We start from the raw sequence: 21,691 nt of genomic DNA on the forward strand, positions 1-21,691 counted from the left end.
ACAGCAGGACCTGCTGGCATGCATTTTTTTCTTTCAAAGATGAGGTGCTCCATAAATAAGGGCTATACAGAGGGGGAATGCTAGTGAAGCAGAGAGCGAGCTCCTGACAGGAAGCAGCAGGCACTATTCCTGCTGCTTATCTGGCATGTGATGACTCGCAGGAGGATTGCATTCACAAGGTGACTGCCACATGCAATATTGATGAGCTTGGTACCTCTGGCTGCCAACTTCAGCAGTCATTTCCTCTGGGCTGGCTGCTCTGGGAGAGCAAAGGAGCTTGTGGCACCTTGAATATTCACAGGGTTGGAACTCCGCTGGCACTTGGAAGCATGTGCTTTGTTTTTAGCAGACATGGGAATTGTGCTCTTAAGTGCTGTAAGATGTATTTTGAAGGTTAATCAGCAGACTGCCTAATGATCAGGTGGTTGAAAAACAAGGTATGTGAAGCCTCCCTTGGAGGCAGCATCTCTTGGAGCTTCCACCCATTAAACCTGACTGCATCAGAGAAACGTGCTGCAGTGTCTTGCTGTCTGAGCATATATTTACATGTTAAGCAGTATGTGATGACTGGGAACTGCACAATCCTTTCCTCATCAGGCAGGATCCTATTAACTGACCCACTTAATCAGACATCACACACCTCTAGAGAGCAAGCTGCACAGTGTGGTGTTGGCAGGGATGCTGGGAGAGCACTGCTTTGTCAGGCTTTAAAACAGTTAGCTTTGGACTTCTTGAGGATCTGCAAAGATGTGGGTGGAGGACCTGACCCAAGCTTATTTTTAGCACCTTCTTTTCAGCTGCTGAACATCTCCCTGTGCTGTCAGCCCAGCTGTGTCTGTGTGGGCTTTTGGGGGGGTCAGAGTCCTGGTGCAAACCATCTTAGTTATAAGGAAGGGAGAAATTGGGGCTGGCCAAACTCTGTGTTTTGCAGGCAGAGAGTATAGGTGATGAAGACTAAATGTGTTTGGTGTTTAACTTGACAGTGCATCTTTTTAAAGAACCTGTTTTAAATGTTCAAAGGCATAAATAATAAAATATAATGTATATACTCATTTGGGGAGTGAAAATGCATTTTTATGCTGCATTTAATTTGTTATATTTGTAAATAACATGAATTTTTACTCACAGGGCAAGGCTAAGTATGCAGGCCGATGTTGCTATCTCAGGATAAACCAAGTTTTTCTGCACCTCCCCCCTGTAGGTGCTTTTCTTCCTGTGTCTGGGTATCCATCCTCTGCCCTTGAATACAGTGGATGTTTCATAGAATTACAAACTGGTTTGGGTTGGAAGGGACCTTCAAGATCATCCAGTTCCAACGCCCGTGCATGGGCAGGGACACCTCCCACCAGCCCAGGCTGCTCCAAGCCCCATCCAACCTGCCCTTCAACACTGCCAGGGATGGGGCAGCCACAGCTTCTCTGGGCAGCCTGTTCCAGTGTCTCACCACCCTCACAGGAGAGGATTTCTTCCTAATGTCCAACCTAAATCTCCCCTCTTTTAAAGTCTTTAGGTACTCTATTCATTTCCTAAATCTATAGTATTAATGTAAGTGTCCCTATAGATCTTTGTACAGTAGTGCAGTGTGGCTTCTTACAGCTCTTTTCCTTCCCACACTCCCTTTAGCTTTTGAAAATCTTTCAGGATTAGAGGTTTACATGGTTTGTGCTGCAGCAGGAGCAGTACATCCTCTGCTGTCTGATCATGTTCCTACGTGCAGGTTTAGAGCAGATGATTTAGAAAGGCCAGGTAGAAAGGATAGAGCAGGTAGCAACAATGATGGTAAGAACTGGGAACCTAGAATGTTCTGAATTTCGCCTGAAGTATCAGAGGTGTGTCACTGTGATGTATCTTTATTGGAAACATCCCATCCTTCCAGAACTGTCTAAACTTGTATCCTGAAGGACTGGCATCGTGCTTGTCTAACAGAGAAAGCTCCCTTGAGTGATGTTCAAACACGTGTTGTCCTTGGGCAGTTGTTCTCCTTTTGCTCATGTACATTTTATTTAGGGCTGAGTGTGACAAGCTTTCAGGAAAATGGGCTTCAATAACTACTTGGCTTGGTTGACTCTCCTGCAGGGCACGCCACTTTTGAACTGGGAGCTACGTGGATTCATGGTTCACATGGAAACCCAGTCTATCATCTAGCAGAAGACAATGGTTTACTTGAAGAGACAACAGACGGCGAGAGAAGTGTCGGACGGATCAGTCTTTACTCCAAGAATGGGGTGGCTTATCATCTTACCAACAATGGGCAAAGGATCCCGAAAGATGTGGTTGAAGAATTCAGTGATTTATACAACGAGGTTGGTATTCAGCTGCTTTGTCAGGTTGTAGGTTTGCCTGAAACAGTGAGACCCCTTGACAGTTACCGTGTCCCGGGTAGAAAACCAGTTACGTCTTTAGTTTCCTTGCAAAAAATCAACATCAAGTTTGCTCTCATCTGCTTAACTCTGCCCCATTTGTCCCTGATGTGGGATTAACTCACTGTTGTTAGGAAGAACAATCTTTCACATTTTTTCCACATTTGTTATCAATTTAATCACTTCCAGCAACTCTTACTGGGGAGATCCAGTCATTTGCTCTATAAATTTGCTACTTAATTGGAAGAGTAGAGGAGGGATCAAATTGCTGAACAAAGCAGAACACAAAACCTTAGCAACCACTAGCTAAATATTGTAGCCTTGTGACATTTTATTGATGTTATAAATGCCATAGTGTGCTGTGTCATATGCCAAAGTGCCAGGGTTGTAGGAATGGCAAGTTTTCTTGCATGAGCAGGTAAGGAACATCTTTTCTGGCAGATTCAGACCAGTGTGGATTTCGGTTTCAGGTTATTTTAACTTCTTTTGATCGATGTTCAGTGGCGTCCTCTTCAGGTCAGTATAGGTGAGGGCCTTGGTACGTGAATAGGAAAGATACCCCAATCAACCAACTACAGAGAAAGAGCTTAAAAATACTAAGAAGCCTGCAAGATGTTTAGTGGAAAGATATGATTCCATGTTTAGTGGAAAGATGAACCTCTGCTGAAAAAGCAACGAGGCAACGTCAGACAAAAAAAGGCCAAATTTACCTGGATGTAACTTGGCACTGCTGCTGTCATCCTAGTAGTTCTTTCAGAGGGAAAAGGAGGTTTCTTACTGATTTGTGTGTTGAAATGGTATTAGTTATGTCTGCTTTCAGTAGGAAGGTCTGCCATAGGTAGAGTGGAGTGAAAGAAGGCAGCTTGCCAGAGTTAATGATGGTTATTCCCTGCTGTATTTTAGTGTCATTTCTAAAGTACATTAGAGGGGATTTAGAGGGGATCAATGGAGAATGTCCAGTCCTCCAGGTAGTGTGATCTCTCAGTGGATTGTATAAAATAGAGCAAAACAGTATTGTTTTCATCAGACTGTAGCAATAACTAAAACCTTCAGATTTTCATTTGGCAGTGACCTTCACCGGTATTTGATGCTTGGCTAAACACACACTAAGTTCAGGTTAGTCTTGCATGCTTCATGCTTAAAAATATGTCCATGAGCTTTTAGAAAGCCACCAAGAGAAATGTCACTGAAGAATTATCAATAATTGACTGGGGAGCAGAAATGGGGGTTATTTTTTTTTGTTTGAAAAGACTTTTGACACTGCCTCTGATTTGGCATCTGTGATGGGTTAGCACAGGTTGCTCCTGGGAAGATTCCAATTGGACACAAGAGGTAAATTTTACACCATGAGGACAGTCAAACATTGGAATAGTCTCCAAAGGGGGGAAATGGTAGATCCCCCCACATTGGACAGTGTTAAGTCTCAGCTTGACACAGGGGGCTGAGCCATCTCATATCAACTAGAGTAGTACCTAGAAAGGTTGGACCAGATGATCCTTGAGGTCCCTGCCAACCTGGCATTCCAGAGGGCTAGTAAGAATTTCAAAGAAACCCTGTTATGGAAGAAACTTAGCAACCCATGGCAAGGAGGAGATTCTTCTTGGACAAACACAGGTGGAGAGAATTCATCTGAACAAATTTTTCATATTACTGGATTGAAAACAGAGCCAGAGCCAGTCAGGAAAAAACCAAAACACAAAAGACAGGTGAGATGTGCGTGGGGCAAGATTAACAGCAACTAAGACTAGAAAAGAGAGAGGGAGCAAGTGAAAATGCTGCTGTGAGCAGCGTTATTGATGTGAATGGCACAGTGCCAGCCTGCATGCAGGGCTTGGTGATCAGCCTGTCTCAAAGATGACAGGAAAATCTCCAGCAAAGGGAGGGTGTCAGAGGCAGGGGGACTCTGAAATGAGAATACAAAGATGAGAGCTGCTTAACTTTGAGATACAGCCAATAAGACAAAGGCTGTAACAAGGTGTGGGTGTTTCAGAAAGGATTAATTTGGTAAACATACCCATTTAATTTATTTATTTTTTTTTTAAGCCAGGGAAAAGGGGGCAGCCAGTGACATGAGAAAACAACACATTAAAAGTTAATCTTCTTTATGCAACACATAATTAGCTTATTGTTGCCACAGGATATCTTTATCACTAGGAGACAGAAAAGGCTTTCACATTTCTGGGTTGTAAAAATGTCTACAGCTACTTTCTGAGATTAAAAAAAATATGTAAGGGGCAGCTTAAGCCAAGAAGAGGACAGGAGCCAAGCTCCTGATTGCTGTTGCTGGGGAGGTGCTTTCTCTGTCTCCCTTCAGACTGTGGTGGAATTTCTTGCAGGGGCAGCTCATGGTTTTGTTGAGCTTCTTGCCTCAGCCTCTTTGGGATGTCAGAGGGAGTGATCTTTAGAGATTGAAGACAGCTGACTGTGTTTTCTTCCTGCTCTGTGTAGGAAAAGTGGGAATTAAGGCAAGCTACATGATCTCCTGAAAATCCCCTCTTAAAATAAGACTGTATGAAATAGAAGTGCCCCAGTGGGGGAGAAGTTTTGAGCGTGGGCAGCTGATGTGTGGCTTTGGGAACCTTCTCTGGCATCCAGTGCAGGGAATATTTCTGTTTGCACATGCTGAGTCTGTCTGCTGCATTTCTGGTTTGTGTTGTTGAGTCCCTGACTCACCCAGCAGTATTTTTGCAGTTTCAGTGGAATCCATTCTGTCAGTTTCTTTTCATCCTAGCTGGCCAATACTCTCTTGCTTTAACTGGTGATGAAGTGGACACTGGGGAGGAACAGCAGAAATTTGGTCTTCAGTTCTGCATCTCTGCTCTTTTGAAGTCAGGTTTTTTGAGAGGCTTTGTTAAAATGTCTTGAAATTGTTCAGGATAAGAAGCCATCTTACAGCTCACCCTGAGGTCAGGCTCCTCCCTTGCCTCATAGGAGTTCCAAGACCCTTCTCAGGGTCTAGGAATCATAGAATAGTTTGTGTTGGAAGGGACCTTCAAGATCATCTAGATCCAACCTGCTGCATGGGCAGGGACACCTCCCACCAGACTAGGTTGCTCCAAGCCCCATCCAACCTGCCCTTGAACACTTCCAGGGATGGGGCAGCCACAGCTTCCCTGGGCAACCTGGGCCAGGGTCTTGCCACCCTCATAGTGAAAACCTTCTTGCTGATGTCTAACCTGAATCTCCCCTCTTGCAGTTTTAATCCATTACCCCTTGTCCTCTCCCTACCCTTGTCCAAGTTCCTCCCCAGCTTTTCTGTAGACCCTCCAGGCACTGGAAGGTGCTCTAAGGTCTCCCTAGAAACCTCACAGGAGCAGCATCTTGGCTGCATCTCGCCCTTTAGCAGAGGCTGAGCTAGCAAAGACTGTAACACACGCTGCCTTGACTGGAGAAAAACAACCATCAACCACATGATGGATGCAAAGCCTAATCAGGAGCACTGGCATCAAGAGTGGAAAATGTACTCCTGAATGAACAGGGCTAAATTTGTCTCAGTTTCACATGCCTGCCCCCCTGCACAGCCGGCTCCCTTCCCATGCACTCACACACTGCCCTTCTTTTGCTGCAGCTGCTGCCATGTGCTTAGGCCAGAGCATTTGACTTCAGCTCTTCTTCTCCATCTGTGTCTCTGCAGCCCAAATTCCCCTGGCATCTGGACACCCAATCCTAGGGAATGTCAAGTGCAGAGAGTCTCCCTCGAGTGTTTTGCATGGGTGTGTGGAGCCACTGAAGCTGGAGCCTGGCAAGGCAAGGCCTCTCCTCTGTGTGCTGGAATTTTACTGGTGTGGAAGGCAAGGCACCCCAGTACATCCAGAGCTTTGCCTCACTAGTTAATTTGGAAAGTCCTTACCCTTTTTCCAGGCACTTATCCAATCTTTTTTGGCTGGCTTCTTCTACTTCAGTACAAGTTTTGCTTCTTTTTGTTTGCAGTAGCCTGAATTTTTAATAGCTGTAGGGATGCCTCACAGAAGCCTTTATTTGGCTACTAGGAAGCCAAGCAGCAAGACTGCTCAGCTCTTCATTTCTGTAGCGGAAAGTTCCCTGTGAGAGGCTCTCCTAACTGAGACAACTGCATTGAAGTCAGGCAGGATCTGTCACGAGCTGGTGACCGAGGTGACCCAAACCCTCCTTGCAAACTAAGCCCTGCTAGCAAGGAGTGTCTCCAGTCCTGCTGAGCAGCTGCCTCCATTTCCAACCACACATTACCAAGCAATGCACCATGAGAAAGGGCATCAAGCCTGCTGTGGGCAAGACAGCTCTCCAGCCACTGTTGTTTTGAAGCTATCCTTTTTATAACATGTACTATGTGGGGCTGGCACTGCTCAGGGTCATCATCAGTCCATTAGGTCAGTCTCTCAGAGTAAGGGGACACCAGCTCTGGAAGGTTCCCCAGGGTGTGGTGTTCATGCCACATGTTCATAAACTTCTCACCATCCTCTCCACTCCTAGGATAACTGGGGGGGATTTGTCCTCTGCCTGTTTATACCACATCTGCATGACCTTCCAAGAAAAGGGACAGGAGTGTCACCTTTGAGGATAATGTGTGCAGCTTGAGTGTCTTTGTGAGTGTGTAACTGCTGGGAAAATGTGAGTAGGGACAATCTATCTCAGAGTTGCTCTTAAATCCTCATTTCTCTCACCACAGAGGTATTTAAGGCCAACTCAGGTATTTGTGAAGGGTGGGAGGGAGGTGGTGAGCGTGACAAGTTAAATGCAGGTGAAAAATCCCACTGCTTTGACTGCCCCAGAATTTCACAGTACCTTGCCAGCGTGATTTAGAAAACGTGCCTATTTTTAGTCAAGCTTTTCAGGGAGGATATGGTCCCTAAAGACCTGCTTCACAGGAACCCTCCCTTTAACAATCAGCTAATTAATGGCCCTGTTATCTGTCAGCTTTCTCCTGTGTGCTGTGCAGCTTCAATGTGTTTTTCCTCCCTGCCTGGCAGACCTGTCTGTGCAGTTAAGGGCTAACAGCCTGGAGCTCACTTAGGATATATGTGGCTGGTGGTTTGGGGTTTTTCCCCCAAGATAAAGTGCTGCAAAAGGCATTTATGACTCAATTCCTAGCTCAGCCACCTTGTCACACACTTCCTGTTAGCTTAGAAGCTGCAGGCAAAGCAAACAGGCTGGGTGAGATGGGGAGGTGGAGCTGAGGTGACTTAAGCCCCAGCAAACTGCCCCAAAACCAGGAAAAGACAATGCTAGGGATCGTCACCGGTGCTGGCAGGAAGGAGCATGGATTGGGATGTGCTTTCCTGATCTCTTTCAGTGCTGAAAAACTTCTTTATTTAGATTTGTTCTTCCTAAGAGACTGCCTCTTCCTGTGGTGGAGGAGCACGTATGTAGTAAACACGTGTAGGTGGAAGGTAACCTGGAGGTAACAGGGAGGACATCCCTGGTGGAGCCCACGTTGTCTGCAGACACCCTGGTTGTGGGATGCCCCGAAACTGGTCAGAAGGAAGACAGATCTAAGCTGAAGTAAAGACGTGTTAGTATTATGACCGTTCAGTTAACTCTTAATTTCTGACCTTCAGTCCCATTTCCCCACAGAACTGTAAGTAAACCCTCAGAGTTAGGGATGGAGATCCACACAGGATGAATAGTCACTTGAGATCTTCTCATCTTTTGCTTCTGCTGGTGGTTCTTGCAGACAGGCTTCTAGGACCAGTTATTCTGCCCAAACCCAGAGGAAGCATAGAATCCCAGACTGGTTTGGATTGGAAGGGATCTTCAAGATCATCTAGTTCCAACCCCCTGCATGGGCAGGGACACCTCCCACCAGACCAGGTTGCTCCAAGCCCCATCCACCCTGCCCTTCAACACTTCCAGGGATGGAACATCCAGTGATTCCTTTCATCTGAGCAGAGGAGCCTCCCCAGCTTTCCACAGGCCTTCACACCAGAGCTATCCTAGCAATAACTTAGGAATAATTTTGAACAGAAACTTGTGCTTCATCCTTTCTGCATATATAACTTCCCTGGGCAACCTGTGAACTTTATAGTGAGAAGTGCTGAGATCATTGTCCTGGGATGTGAATTTGCCAGTGGAAGAAGCTGGGAGTTGATGCAGCCTATGCATATTTTTTCTTCCTGCTTGTATCAGGTTTGTGACATTAGAAAAGGGAGATCAGTCTGGACTGTAGATGTTGTGGCTCTCCTTGCAGATGGACACGGTGCTCTCAGTTTAGATGCATGAATATTTTGTAGAAGATAATCAGAATCTTTCAGGTGGTTCTTGATGCTACCTTTCACCAGGCTCTTTGAGTTAAAGCCCACCTGAACCCTTCCTGGAACCCTTCTGTCATCACATCATGATGAAATGATTGAAGAAGAACGTGTTTTCAGATCTCACACATCCCTATTCCCAGTGATTTCAGAGGTGGTTCCATAGGCATGATGATACTTCCTGATACTGTAATCAGTTTCCCACCTGGGGAAACAAAGGCCAGGTAACTCCAACTCCAGACAACACAACTCTGCTTGTTCTTCATTAGAAAACTGCTGTAAATGGGCTTTGTAGTGAGCCTCTTCTATAACTTTTTAAACGTGATTTGTTTGCTGCATGTGCATATTAAAGAACTGGTGATAGAACAAGAGGAAATGGCCTCAAGCTGCTCCAGGGGAGGTTTAGACGAGACATTAGGAAGAACTTTTTCACTGAAAGGGTTGTCATACATTGCAATATGCTGCCCAGGGAGGTGGTTGGGTCACCATCCCTGGATGTGTTTAAAAGGTGTGGTGCTTGGGGACATTGCTCAGGGTTAATTGTTGGACTGGATGATCTTAAAAGTCTTTTCCAGCCTAAATGGTTCTGTGATTCTGTGAAAGAACACATTTCCAGCATCTTTTTGATTCTTTTATTATGACAATGTATCTCTGAAGGTAGGACTTGCTGTTGTTTCTCCCCTTGCCTACAACAGCTTTGCCTTCTGTTCTTCATCAAATGGTTCAGCACCTCCAGGAAGAGAAAAGCAAAGAAGTAACAGGGATCCTGAGAAAAAAGATAAATCCTGGTGGTGATGATACTTCCCTGCTGTCTGCTTGATGGGATGACATATATAGGAAAGACTTCATTTGATATTTACAGCACAGAGAACTGTCCATTTCTCTCTTTTCTCTCTTGGGCAATAAAGAATACAATGGTTAATAAAAACATACCCATGGCTCCCTTATCCTTTTTGGCCAAATGGTAGCTGGGTTTTAGCACAGCTTTGCTTGTCTTGTGCATGTGTTATCTGCTTATGGTGTGCAATCAGCTTAGGGAAGCTGAGCTGCATTATGCTGACGCAAGGTCTCTGCAGCTTGGGCTTGCTGGAAATGGTTTGGGCCTCAGAAATCAGTGGGTCTGAGAACTGTGGGATGTTGAAGCTGCTAAAGAGCTTTTGCTGCTGGGGAACAGAGAAGACATTATTTCTTTTCCTTTGCTGGAAGCCTTCATGCTCTAGAGGACATTGGTCTCCACCTTTCTTGTCTGGAAATCCCCTTAGAAAGGCTGTGTCCCAATCAGTGTCACAGTTCTCTTCTGTATTCAGCAGTTTCACTTATTTTTCCTGTGATTACTTCTCTGGCTTTGTGGTTTATTTTCCCCTTTTTGCATTCTTTTCAGTTATTTTTTTCTTCAGTTTGCTTCTCATCCCTTACTTGTCCTTATCTATTCCTCTTCCTCCCTACACTCACAGACCTGCTTTCCCTTGCTCCTGCCACTGTTGTGCATCTTCCCTTGCTCCCTCCCCTTCCTCATCATCCTTCTTTTTTGCCTCCTCAAATTCACTTTACTCCTAAAGCCCAAGAGAAAATCAAGCTTCTGGGGAGCACTGGAATGGGAAGGAACTAAACCATGGTGAATTAGCCATGTCAGCAGAGAATGGGAAGCTCTAGGAGCCTTTGAAGGAGAGGCTGCCACAATTCTACCAGCTTCCTACCAGACACTGACCTCTGAGTTGAACTCTTCTGTATGTCTGAATGATGTGTCTCCAAAGAAACATCATAAGTTGTAATCAAGCCACGTTTGAGAAGAAAAACTTACCGAGCGGGGATCCACACCCTCGTGGCATGATGTAAGTGAGAAGGTGACTCTTTCTGGGCAGACAAGTCATGAATGGGATGAGTTGCACTTCTGGGAGGCATTTTATAAAAACTTTCCTGTGTTAAAAGATTCCTCAGAGTTTTTCCAGGGATATGAAGGGCCATGATTCAACTGCTGGCTCTTCTGGCAATCCTACAAATAGAAGTTCTGGTTACTCCAGACAGCCATAAGCAGATGGCCAAGGTGGATGTTTTCTTTCTTACTTTTAAGTAGTTTGTAGGGTAGAATGCTGGGGTTAAAAAAAAAAGTCAGATCTCTTCCAAAGAAGAACGATTTGTGAGGAGTTTTTCTTGTGTGTCCTCCTCAGCCTGGCTGCTGGTGGGGGGCTAATGAGGAGGTCTTTGTTTTCCATGGATCTGCACTGTCTTGTGCTCAACAAATGAAATGTGTGTGCATCCAAAATTCCTCTACTAAGCCTGTGTTGGATGCTTCCTATTTCTCAGGAGAAAAAAGAAAACTAAGTATGAATCTAACCCCCCCAGCCGTGTGGATTCCTGGGCTTTATTGATAAATAATTACACTGATGGAGAAGGTGGGAGGGCTGATTCCAGTGAAGAGGAGTCAAAACTCTGAGCCCTTCAACCTGGGAGAGGTTTTAGATACAGTGTCAGCACCTGGGATTGCACCAGAGACAATGGGAGCAGAGCTGGTCCCTCATGGAGGTACAAGGATGCAAATAGGTCTTGCAGGCTGAGTTCACTCCCTGTAGACTTGGGTGAAGACTTGGGCCAAGTCAGGCTGTGACACTGCTCAGCAGAGCCAGGAGTCACATGTGACAAACCCAAGCCTGCTCTTCAGAGGGGCTTCTGCACTTGCCTGGCTTCCTGATCCTAAACAGTTGGTTGAACAACACCCTTCAGCTACTGGAAATGGCAGCACTGGGTCTTCTGCAAGTGATAGAATGGGTGTGCTTGAATTAAAAAAAATAACTTACTAGTAAGTTAATAGTGACTTTATAGTAACTACACTGTTGCAGGTGAGTCATAAAGTCATCAGGGTTGGAAGGGACCTCTGAAGATCATCTCATCCAGCCTGCCTGCCAGGGCAGGATAACCTGCAGTAGATCCCACAGGAACACCTCCAGACAGGTTTTGAATGTCTCCAGAGAAAGAGACTCCACAACCTCTCTAGGCAGCCTGTTCCACTGCTGTGTTACCTTCACAGGAAAGAAGGGTTTCTTTGTGTTTAACTTGAACCTCCTGAGCTCACATTGTACCCCTTGTCCTGTCATTGGACACTGCAAAAAAGAGAGTGGAGTGAGAGTGGTTACCTTTGTCTGGAGGGAAGGGTTGCTTCCTGCCTTCTGACCAGCACAACTGTGGGCACAGCAGAGCCCACAGTGACCTGCCAGAGCTGGACTCTTGTGTTGGCAAGAGGTGACCTGAACCTGCTGGGTTTGGAGGGAGGGAAAAACATCCCGCTTGGGGCTTGCGTTCTGCTGTGACCTGACGTTGTCCATCTTTGGCAGGTCTATAACCTGACTCAGGAGTTCTTCCAACGAGGTAAACCAGTCAATGCTGAGAGCCAGAACAGTGTGGGCGTCTTCACGCGGGACGTCGTGCGCAAGCGGGTCAAGGCCGATCCGGATGACACAGAGGCCGTCAAGAGGCTGAAACTAGCCATGATCCAGCAGTACCTGAAGGTGGGTGTGCAACTCCTTGGGTTTGTTTTGTTGGCTTTTGTTCCTTTTAACAAAGAGCAGACAAATCTGGAACCTCAGCCAGCTGGCTAAGCCTTGCCCATCGCTGGGGAGTTGCTCCCTGGGGTCTCTTGTAGCTGGGACAGTTTGTGTTTATATTGACAGCTTTTCCTCATGAGGCTTGCAAGAAGTAATGCCTTTATTTCCCCACCCCATTCTTACCTTAAGCATACAGCTTTCTATATAGAAGGGACTTTCCAAGAAGGGACTTTTCCCTTTGAAATTTTCTGGTGTGGTTTAATCCTTTTTTACCACCTTAAGCTCCTCTGTTACCAGCTTCTTTTGGTAATGTCTTGTCTTCTGCCTTCTATCTGAAACCCCATGATCCTGCCCAAGTGTCTTTTACCCCCTTCTGCCTCTGCCCATATCTTAGAGACCAGAAGAAGTATAACTTTGATTCTAGTAATTTGCTGAAGAAATCCCTGGGAAGTACTTTGAAGGTAAAGAAATAAAATCAAAGGTAGGTTGCATAAACCCATGTCCTAATCATCTCTCCCCATGGCTTCCCTAGTTCTTTTTATCTCCTTGATGCCTTGGCCTAAATGAGATCTCTGTGGGATGAGGACTTAATGCTGCATCAAGCACTCCACAAGTAAAGTGTAACAGTCATTCCTGTTTCAATTATGATGACTTAAAGGCTTGTGAAATGAGGCAGGGGAGGCAGCAGCACTCTGTGGTGTGGGGAGGGGTGTGGTATTCACAGGTTACAGCTGGGAAGCTGAAAGAAAGAGAAATGAAGATCTAAAGGGTCTCTCTGGATATGTTTGATAAAGCTGAGATTTGAAACCAGAGAGTGGAGTGAGAGTGGTTACCTTTGTCTGGAGGGAAGGGTTGCTTCCTGCCTTCTGACCAGCACAACTGTGGGCACAGCAGAGCCCACAGTGACCTGCCAGAGCTGGACTCTTGTGTTGGCAAGAGGTGACCTGAACCTGCTGGGTTTGGAGGGAGGGAAAAACATCCCGCTTGGGGCTTGCGTTCTGCTGTGACCTGACGTTGTCCATCTTTGGCAGGTCTATAACCTGACTCAGGAGTTCTTCCAACGAGGTAAACCAGTCAATGCTGAGAGCCAGAACAGTGTGGGCGTCTTCACGCGGGACGTCGTGCGCAAGCGGGTCAAGGCCGATCCGGATGACACAGAGGCCGTCAAGAGGCTGAAACTAGCCATGATCCAGCAGTACCTGAAGGTGGGTGTGCAACTCCTTGGGTTTGTTTTGTTGGCTTTTGTTCCTTTTAACAAAGAGCAGACAAATCTGGAACCTCAGCCAGCTGGCTAAGCCTTGCCCATCGCTGGGGAGTTGCTCCCTGGGGTCTCTTGTAGCTGGGACAGTTTGTGTTTATATTGACAGCTTTTCCTCATGAGGCTTGCAAGAAGTAATGCCTTTATTTCCCCACCCCATTCTTACCTTAAGCATACAGCTTTCTATATAGAAGGGACTTTCCAAGAAGGGACTTTTCCCTTTGAAATTTTCTGGTGTGGTTTAATCCTTTTTTACCACCTTAAGCTCCTCTGTTACCAGCTTCTTTTGGTAATGTCTTGTCTTCTGCCTTCTATCTGAAACCCCATGATCCTGCCCAAGTGTCTTTTACCCCCTTCTGCCTCTGCCCATATCTTAGAGACCAGAAGAAGTATAACTTTGATTCTAGTAATTTGCTGAAGAAATCCCTGGGAAGTACTTTGAAGGTAAAGAAATAAAATCAAAGGTAGGTTGCATAAACCCATGTCCTAATCATCTCTCCCCATGGCTTCCCTAGTTCTTTTTATCTCCTTGATGCCTTGGCCTAAATGAGATCTCTGTGGGATGAGGACTTAATGCTGCATCAAGCACTCCACAAGTAAAGTGTAACAGTCATTCCTGTTTCAATTATGATGACTTAAAGGCTTGTGAAATGAGGCAGGGGAGGCAGCAGCACTCTGTGGTGTGGGGAGGGGTGTGGTATTCACAGGTTACAGCTGGGAAGCTGAAAGAAAGAGAAATGAAGATCTAAAGGGTCTCTCTGGATATGTTTGATAAAGCTGAGATTTGAAACCCCAGTGTTCTGAGCACTGTTCTGGTATCTCAGTGTCCTAACCCAAGAGCTTGTATCACAGGGCATCTCCACTGCTGCTACAGGTTGCCACAGCCAGAGACCTTTCTGCAAGTCTTGCAAATCCCTTCTCATTTGTAAATACCTGAGAAAAACAAAGCTTCTGATACTTAAGGCTATCAGATCAGAGTGGTTGCTGAGAGAGTGGGGATTATCTGGTGTCTCAGGCAAAGCCAAGTCTTGGTAGTTGCCTGCTTTCCTCCCTGGCATTTTTCCTTCATGGTTGAAAGAATCAAATAGACTGCTTGTTATTTTCATGGTGTGGAGTGTCCTGTCTGAGCACCTTGTTCACTTGATACCTTAGCCCAGCACAGACATTCTTCCCCTGCACCAGGATGCTCCACAGGGAGAGGGTCTAGGCTTGCCAGGCTTCCAAACCTGGTCATTAAAGTGTGAAAGGTCTGGAAAATTGGCCAAAGGGTGAGGCAAGGAATTGTACTATTCCCTTTGTCTAAAATGCTCAAAAGAATTGCAGTGTGTGAATCATTGTGACTCTGGTGATTTGAAGATTTTAAGATCACTGTGTCATGCATCAGTATTATCATTAGAAACTTATCACAGGACAGGCCAAACATCCTGCCTTTGTTCCAGGGATTGTTGGAAGCTAAGCCTAATACTCCTGCAAACATTAACCAACAGGTCCCAAATCTGAAGCTTTGAGAACCACATCAAGTGAATAAAACACAAGTGCCTCACATCTTGGCATTGCCTTTTTCTGTCTCCTTCAGTTCCTTCTGTGCTGGATCCTCTCAGATGGTTGGCTTGCTGATTGCTGACTGTTTGACAGCATGTTGAAAGCTGCAGACTGCAGAAATAGCTGCCAAAAGTTTGCCAGGGCTCCTCATGGGAGCATTTACTAACATTGGAATGAGCATCTGATTAACATAGCTCCAGCTTCTCTTGTAGGAGCACCAAGCAGCCAGTCCCTGGCCAGTGGAGCGTGTTTTAAATGGTAGAAAGCAGTCAGAACCCAGAATCTTGCAGGTACAAAGATGTCACCTCTGAACTTTTGCTGGTGCAACTGTGGCCCCTGCAGCCAGGGCTGGTGCAGCTTGTTACCATGACAGAATGGTTTCTCTGGTTGGAAGGAAGGCTAAGGTTTGATTTTGTCAGATCCTATGGCCAGACTCTTCTTTAATAGCAAAAATAATGTTGTTTTGAGAGTGGGATTCAGGACTCCCAGCCTGTTCCTCTGTGCCCTTGCAATGTTGTGCTGTGGCAAAGTGAGTTGCTCTGAGGCAATGTTGCTTTTGTGTTGCTTTTCCTCAGGTGGAGAGTTGTGAGAGCAGCTCCCACAGCATGGATGAAGTCTCACTCAGTGAATTTGGGGAATGGACCGAAATCCCTGGGGCTCATCACATCATTCCTTGTGGTTTCATTAAAATCGTGGAGATCTTGGCCCGCTCCATTCCCGAGTCTGTCATTCAGCTCCGCAAGCCGGTCAAGTGCATCCACTGGAACCAGTCGGTCAGCAAGGAGATTGAGAGGGTGGCTGACCACAACAGTGACCTCCCCGAGGAGGACAAGAGCTCTGATGTCTTCGTAGAGTGCGAGGACTGCGAGTTCATCCCAGCTGACCACGTCATTGTGACCGTGTCCCTGGGAGTCTTGAAGAAACGCCACGAGAGCCTGTTTCATCCCCGCTTGCCTGAGGAGAAGGTGATGGCCATTGAGAAACTGGGAATCAACACCACTGACAAGATTTTCCTGGAGTTTGAAGAACCTTTCTGGAGCTCTGAATGCAACAGCATCCAGTTTGTCTGGGAAGACGAGGCAGAGAGTGAGAGCTTGACTTACCCTGAGGAGCTGTGGTACAAGAAGATCTGCGGCTTTGACGTACTCTACCCACCAGAGAGGTATGGCCATGTCCTGAGTGGCTGGATATGTGGAGAAGAGGCTTTGATCATGGAGAAGTGCGATGATGAAACTGTGGCAGAAACCTGCACTGAAATGCTACGTAAATTCACAGGTCAGCCATGCTCTGGTTCCTTTGGAGAGTGGAGAACAGAGGGAGGCTGGGGCTGGGGTGTTGAATAACCACCAGGAAGGAAATGCACTGAAGTAATTTTTAGTTCTTTGGCATTTTAAATCCCTTTGAATGGGCTGTGCCTGTGCTTCCAGCATACCTCCTGCTTGGGTGTGCCTGAAAGCTATTTATACAGAGGGGCTGATAACCAGCTCAGGAAGTGGTGGGTAGAAGTGCTTGAGAATTTCACATCCTCTGCTTTATTTAATCACAAATAACTCTTCAGCAGCTGGAGCTGTCAGACCTGGGGCTTCTGAGGACTGATTTCAGCTGTGGAAAGCAGCAGTGCTCTTTTAGAATGGAGTTGAACCTGTTCAGAGCTGAGATGTGGCGCTTGAATCACATCCCTGCCCTCCATTCAATGTGAGGCTGTGTGGAAATCCCACTGGCCTGAATTTTCAAGTATCCATGATCTTGAGAGGTTCCATTTCACCAAAACCTTCCTGAGCTTAACAGATTTCATGTGTACTGAGAACACATCACGATAAAGGCAGCAGCTGGAGCAAGACAGACCTTAGGTCTGTTAGACAGACAAAATCCAGGATGAAATATCTAATAGTAATACTTGAACACACTGGGCCTTAGTTTGTCTGCAGTCGCTTCCCATGGGGTTGCAGACCTTCCCAGGGAAAGGGCTTCTTGTGCCTACAGTGTTAATTGAGGTTCTCTGATGGAGGACACTGTACAAGTGCAAGTATCAGGTAGAAGCACTGAAAGAAATACTGGTTGACTCGTTGCACTCTTGAAATGAGGATTTTGGATTTATAATTATGAGCAATTGCAGAATCACAGAGTCATCGTGGTTGGAAGGGACCTTGAAGATCATCAAGTCCAACCATAACCTAAATCCCCCTACCATAATCTAATCTTCCCGTTCAGTGCTTAAATCATGTCTCTAAACACGATATCTGCACTTATTTTAAATACTTCCAGGGATGGTGACTCCACCACCTCCCTTATAAGAGCAGCATCCTCCAAGTTTAGATGTATTCTATTCCAGAGAGGGGTCCCAAGACTAAGCTATTTATATCTCTCTGCTAGCTCACGTTATCCAAGCCTCAGCACCCAGTGGGTTTCCAGCCTTACCTCTTGTCCATGGACCTCTAATTAACTGAAGAAATTTGCCTTCACAAGTGTAGCTTTCCCCTGTGCTCACAGAGCATTTGCTACCAACACCACAGAGATGTAGAGAAAGGGTCCTAGAAGCTGAGGACTATCTGAGCAACTGGTTACTGCCAAAAAAAAAGGTTTTATGTTTTCCTGCTCTTTTCAGAAATGGTAGGGTAGACAGTGGGTTCAGAAATGCTAATGCAGCAACCAACACTGGATCCTGTTTCAGTGTGTTTGGTGTTGCATTTATGCTGGATGATGAGCCTGTGGCTCCCTTGCAGCCTGCAGGGATGGAGGGTGGATCAGGGAATGTTTCTGCCTCCTGAGCTGTTTATTCTCAGTGGTGTTGGGTTTCCCTACCTTACCTTGCAACGTTGGTGCCTACAAGCCTTCTTTCCTCCTGACCTCAGCAGGCCAAGTGCTGCCCTAGGCAAGTGGAGCAGGAGGCTCTTCTCTTTAAGTGCTGACATCTCCCTTTTATTTTTCCCTAAAACACCTTGATTCATCAGTGGGAAATTGGCTCTTGGGGTCCTTCTTAGTTTGGCAGACGGGAGTGTACTCTCCCTCTTCCTTCTCGGGCTCCTGCCCTGTTGTTATTGTTTGCCTGTGTTAGATGTTCCTCTTTTCCTCCCAGGATGGAAAAATGCTGGCACTGGTCATTGCTATGTGCTGCAGTTGCTGTTCCAGCTGGTTCTGCACCTGGTCACTGTCCATCAGACTCTGTCTCAGCCTTCTGCTAATCCTGGGCTGTCTAACCCTGCAGAGTTTCAGACTGAATCTACCAGGGCCTTGCCATGCAATCAACACTTTGTGCATCAGCTGAGAGGTCACCTCTCAGCTGCTGGAAACTACTAGAAGAAAACGTGTCCTTGGAGCACCCATTACACAAGACCTGATCCACTTTCTGCCCAAAAACCCCTGCTATTTTGTAAGAAACCTTTTTCACAGGTCTCCCAGGATGGCCTTGCTGAGTTAGCTGGGTTTGTCCTGTTACCCTTGCTCCTGTTTTCCCTAGCAAGTTCACAGAAGCAGCAGTTCCTCAGGGCTCATCTGGGCCAGGTGCCAGGCAGGCTGGAGTAGCAGGAGCATGCTCAGCTCTCCATGCACTTCCCATCTTCTTCACTAATACATTTCATCAGGAGTGGGACAGTGGGTTAGACCAGCTAAGGAGGTGGTTGAGGGGGGTGTTACAAAGCAACCTTCTGTCTGTGATCCAGCTCTAGTCATTTCTGAAAATGACTGCTCTCCTCTGGTCCAATTAGACCACCAAACCCAGCCCCTAAAGTGTTTCCCACCACCCAACTTCATGTAAGTCAGCTAACTGAGCTGGGAAACTAGTCCTCCTAAGCTCAGTGGGAAGAAAGACTCTTTGATAAGGCAGTTCACATCTTCCACACCTTGCTTGGTGCTCTGTGACATCTTCTTCAGAAGCTTTTCCCTGCTGAGTACAGAGAGAGCCTCACATTCAGCAGTGAAAGCAGGTAGTAGGAGCCTTTAATGTTCACTTTGTCTTTCATGTTCAGGCTATAAAATCCCCCATGTTCTTATTTCTTACTCTCCTATTAAAGAATTAATGTATTAACTAGGAGGGTTCCAATCTTCAGCTGTGTTTTCCCAGTCCTTTGCTCAGGGAGGCCTTTGCTTTGGCTTCAGGGGATTTTAGACCAGTCCTGTATTAAATGCATTCTTCTAGACTCATACTGAGAATTTCTCTCTGAGAGGTGACCTTACATTTCACATGCAGGTTAGTCTGGTGGATTATCTGGCTTTGCTGTGAAAAGCTCAGAGGATTGTTCTAACCTGAGAACCTCTGACAATTGCTGCTTTTCACAGCTGGATGGCTGAAAAGCAGGATCCTCTAAATCTGATTAAGTGAGATGCCTTCAAACAATTAGAAGTCTTGCTCTGTTTTCTTTGTTGGCTAAGCTCCCAGCATTAGAAACCAGAAGGTGGTAATTGCAGCCCTGGTCCCTTCTGAAGGACTCACTGATTTGTCAGGCTGCTGCTGGAGATGCCCTGAGTTGTCCTCCCTGTCCTCCAGCTTTTTCTCTAGAGGGAAAGGACTCTCTTTTAGGTTCTGCATCCTGTCTGCTAGCCATGTGCAGATGCTTGGGAGACCTTAATGTCACTTTTGTGTCTGGAGAATCTGTCTGTGAGGAAAGGCTGGGAGAGCTGGGGCTGTTCAGCTGAGAGAGAAGGAGGCTGAGGGGGGATCTCATCAGTGCTGATCAATATCTACAGGGGGTGTCAGGAGGATGGGCCAGACTCTTCCCAGTGGTGTCCTGGGACAGGACAAGGGGCAGTGGGCACAAACTGGAGCACAGGAGGTTTAACCTGAATATGAGAAATTACTTACTTACTCTGAGGGTAACAGAGCCCTGGAACAGGCTGCCCAGGGAGGTTGTGGAGTCTCCATCCCTGGAGACATTCCAGACCCACCTGGATGTGTTCCTGTGTGACCTGCCCTAGGGGATCCTACTCTAGCAGGGGGTTGGACTAGATGATCTCCAGAGGTGCCTTCCAGTCTCCCTCCCCCATTCTATGATCCTGTAATTCAGTGCCTATAGACTTGTGTGAGTAGTACCACTGATCTCTGTTGGCCTTGATGATGTCTTAAACACCCTGCTGTCAGGTAGACAAATAAATGTGGATGTCTTAATTGAGATCTGTGAGTTGATTTTGTGGTAACCCTGTGTCTCATAATCAGCCCCATAACTGGTAACTCTCTGTAGCTACACCTCCCAGTAGCTGGATAAAGACAGGATTGTCTGAAGCACTTGGAGTTATCTTCTGTAACTTCACAAGTGGGAACCTGTAGCATAAAGGTATGTGCCTTCCTGTTTTAGTGAAGGCTAAAGTCCCTTTTTAGTCATTTTATCTGTCTGTGGACAGTGGAAGCTTAGAAGTTTCCACATCTGCAGTAATTGTTACCTTTATCTGTAGGTAAAGGCACATGTTGAACCATCTGTTTAAAGGCAGATGTAGAAAGTCCAATTAAATATGTTCCTTGGACATGTGTGGGCTTCCCAGTCTTTATAGTTTCTGTCTTGCAGACAAAAATTCAGGGTCAGAGCTTGTGTTACGTGTTCCCATTTGACCTTCAACCAAGCTGCTCCTGATTTTTCTCTTAGAGACAGCTTCTCACACTGGAAGGTGCATAAATGCAGACGTGCAGGGGCACAGTAGTTGTGCAGTGGACACTTGGATCATGTTCACATGGTCTGATGTGCTGGAGAATCTTCAAGGAGCTCGTAAGAGCTGGCACATCTGCTTCTGGGGAGGGACACTGGCTTTGGTCCTCGGAGCTGTGCAGCTGCTATGTAATGTACTCAGGCCCTGCTCTGTGCTGGCAGCCTTCTGGGGCATCTCTGCAGGAGCTCTGCCATCTGCCCAGGGCCACCTGCTTCATGTTGCTGTGCTGCAGCTTCCCTTGGGATGAAGTTGCTACGTGAAGAATAGTTGCCTGGTGGGAAGGCTGCTGCTTACCTGCTTCTATACATAGGACAAGGTCATCCATGGGAAGCACTAGAGAGAATCCCAGACTAGTTTGGGGTGGCAGGGACCTTTCAAGATCATCTAGTTCCAACCCCCCTGCATGGGCAGGGACACCTCCCACTAGACCAGGTTGTTCAGAGAGAGTGTGAAGCTGTTCCTTTTACCAGTCTGAGTGTTGCTTTATTCAATCTTGCTGGATTTATACAATTGTTGATGGAGCTGATGGCTCCACAAACTGTTCTGGTAATAAATTTCAGTCTTTTAGCAGATTGGTGGCCTTACCTGCAGACTGACAAGCCCTCACCTCCTTGCTTGTAACACTGTGTGCCCCATGTTAACCATCTTAGCAACATCCTACTGGTGGACTCCTGTGTTGAAAATCTTCTGAGTCCCTTGACAGGGGAACAGGAGAACATGCACCAGCTACAGAACACCCACCCCCAGCCCACTGCAGAGACTCCTGTTACTTGAAAATACATTGTGAGGTTGTTTTTGTGTAGTGCAGTGTGATGGACGACTGCTTTGGCCCTGTTGGGTGTTGTCTAACAGCTTCCATGGTGTGTTCTCCTGGGTTTTCCCACAGCCCTTAAAAATAAAACGTGATCATTTATTTCCTTGACGCATCTGAGAGCTCCCTGAGCTCAGGCTCCCTTGGGCTTTTCACTTCCATCCCAGGCGTTCCTGCTTTGAAGATTCTTGTAGGAGACTATTTTAGAGGCTTTGTTATGCTAAGTTCTTATTCCTGAAACAACATTCAGCTGTAGGATGTGTTTTGTTTGCTGGGTATATTTATTTGCTAGTCCGTGCCATATTTTTGTCTGAGGGTTAGTG

General features: G+C 46.3%; 1 protein-coding gene across 4 annotated transcripts in view; it reads left to right on the plus strand.

The window, feature by feature from the left end:
- Positions 1–21,691, plus strand: part of SMOX (spermine oxidase) — a 28,824-nt gene that overhangs the window by 3,437 nt on the left and 3,696 nt on the right. For 2 of the 4 annotated variants that reach the window (XM_009994708.1, XM_009994709.1), the window contains exons 2-4: positions 2,077–2,303; positions 11,914–12,087; positions 15,499–16,198. In XM_009994708.1, the coding sequence (XP_009993010.1) occupies positions 2,077–2,303; positions 11,914–12,087; positions 15,499–16,198 (1,101 nt within the window). The remainder of the gene's footprint in view (positions 1–2,076; positions 2,304–11,913; positions 12,088–15,498; positions 16,199–21,691) is intronic. The other 2 variants (XM_009994710.1, XM_009994711.1) reach the window with 2 other exon arrangements.

Source organism: Chaetura pelagica, unplaced genomic scaffold (genome assembly GCF_000747805.2).
Source record: "Chaetura pelagica isolate M959 unplaced genomic scaffold, ChaPel_1.0 scaffold133, whole genome shotgun sequence".
NCBI lineage: Eukaryota > Metazoa > Chordata > Aves > Apodiformes > Apodidae > Chaetura > Chaetura pelagica.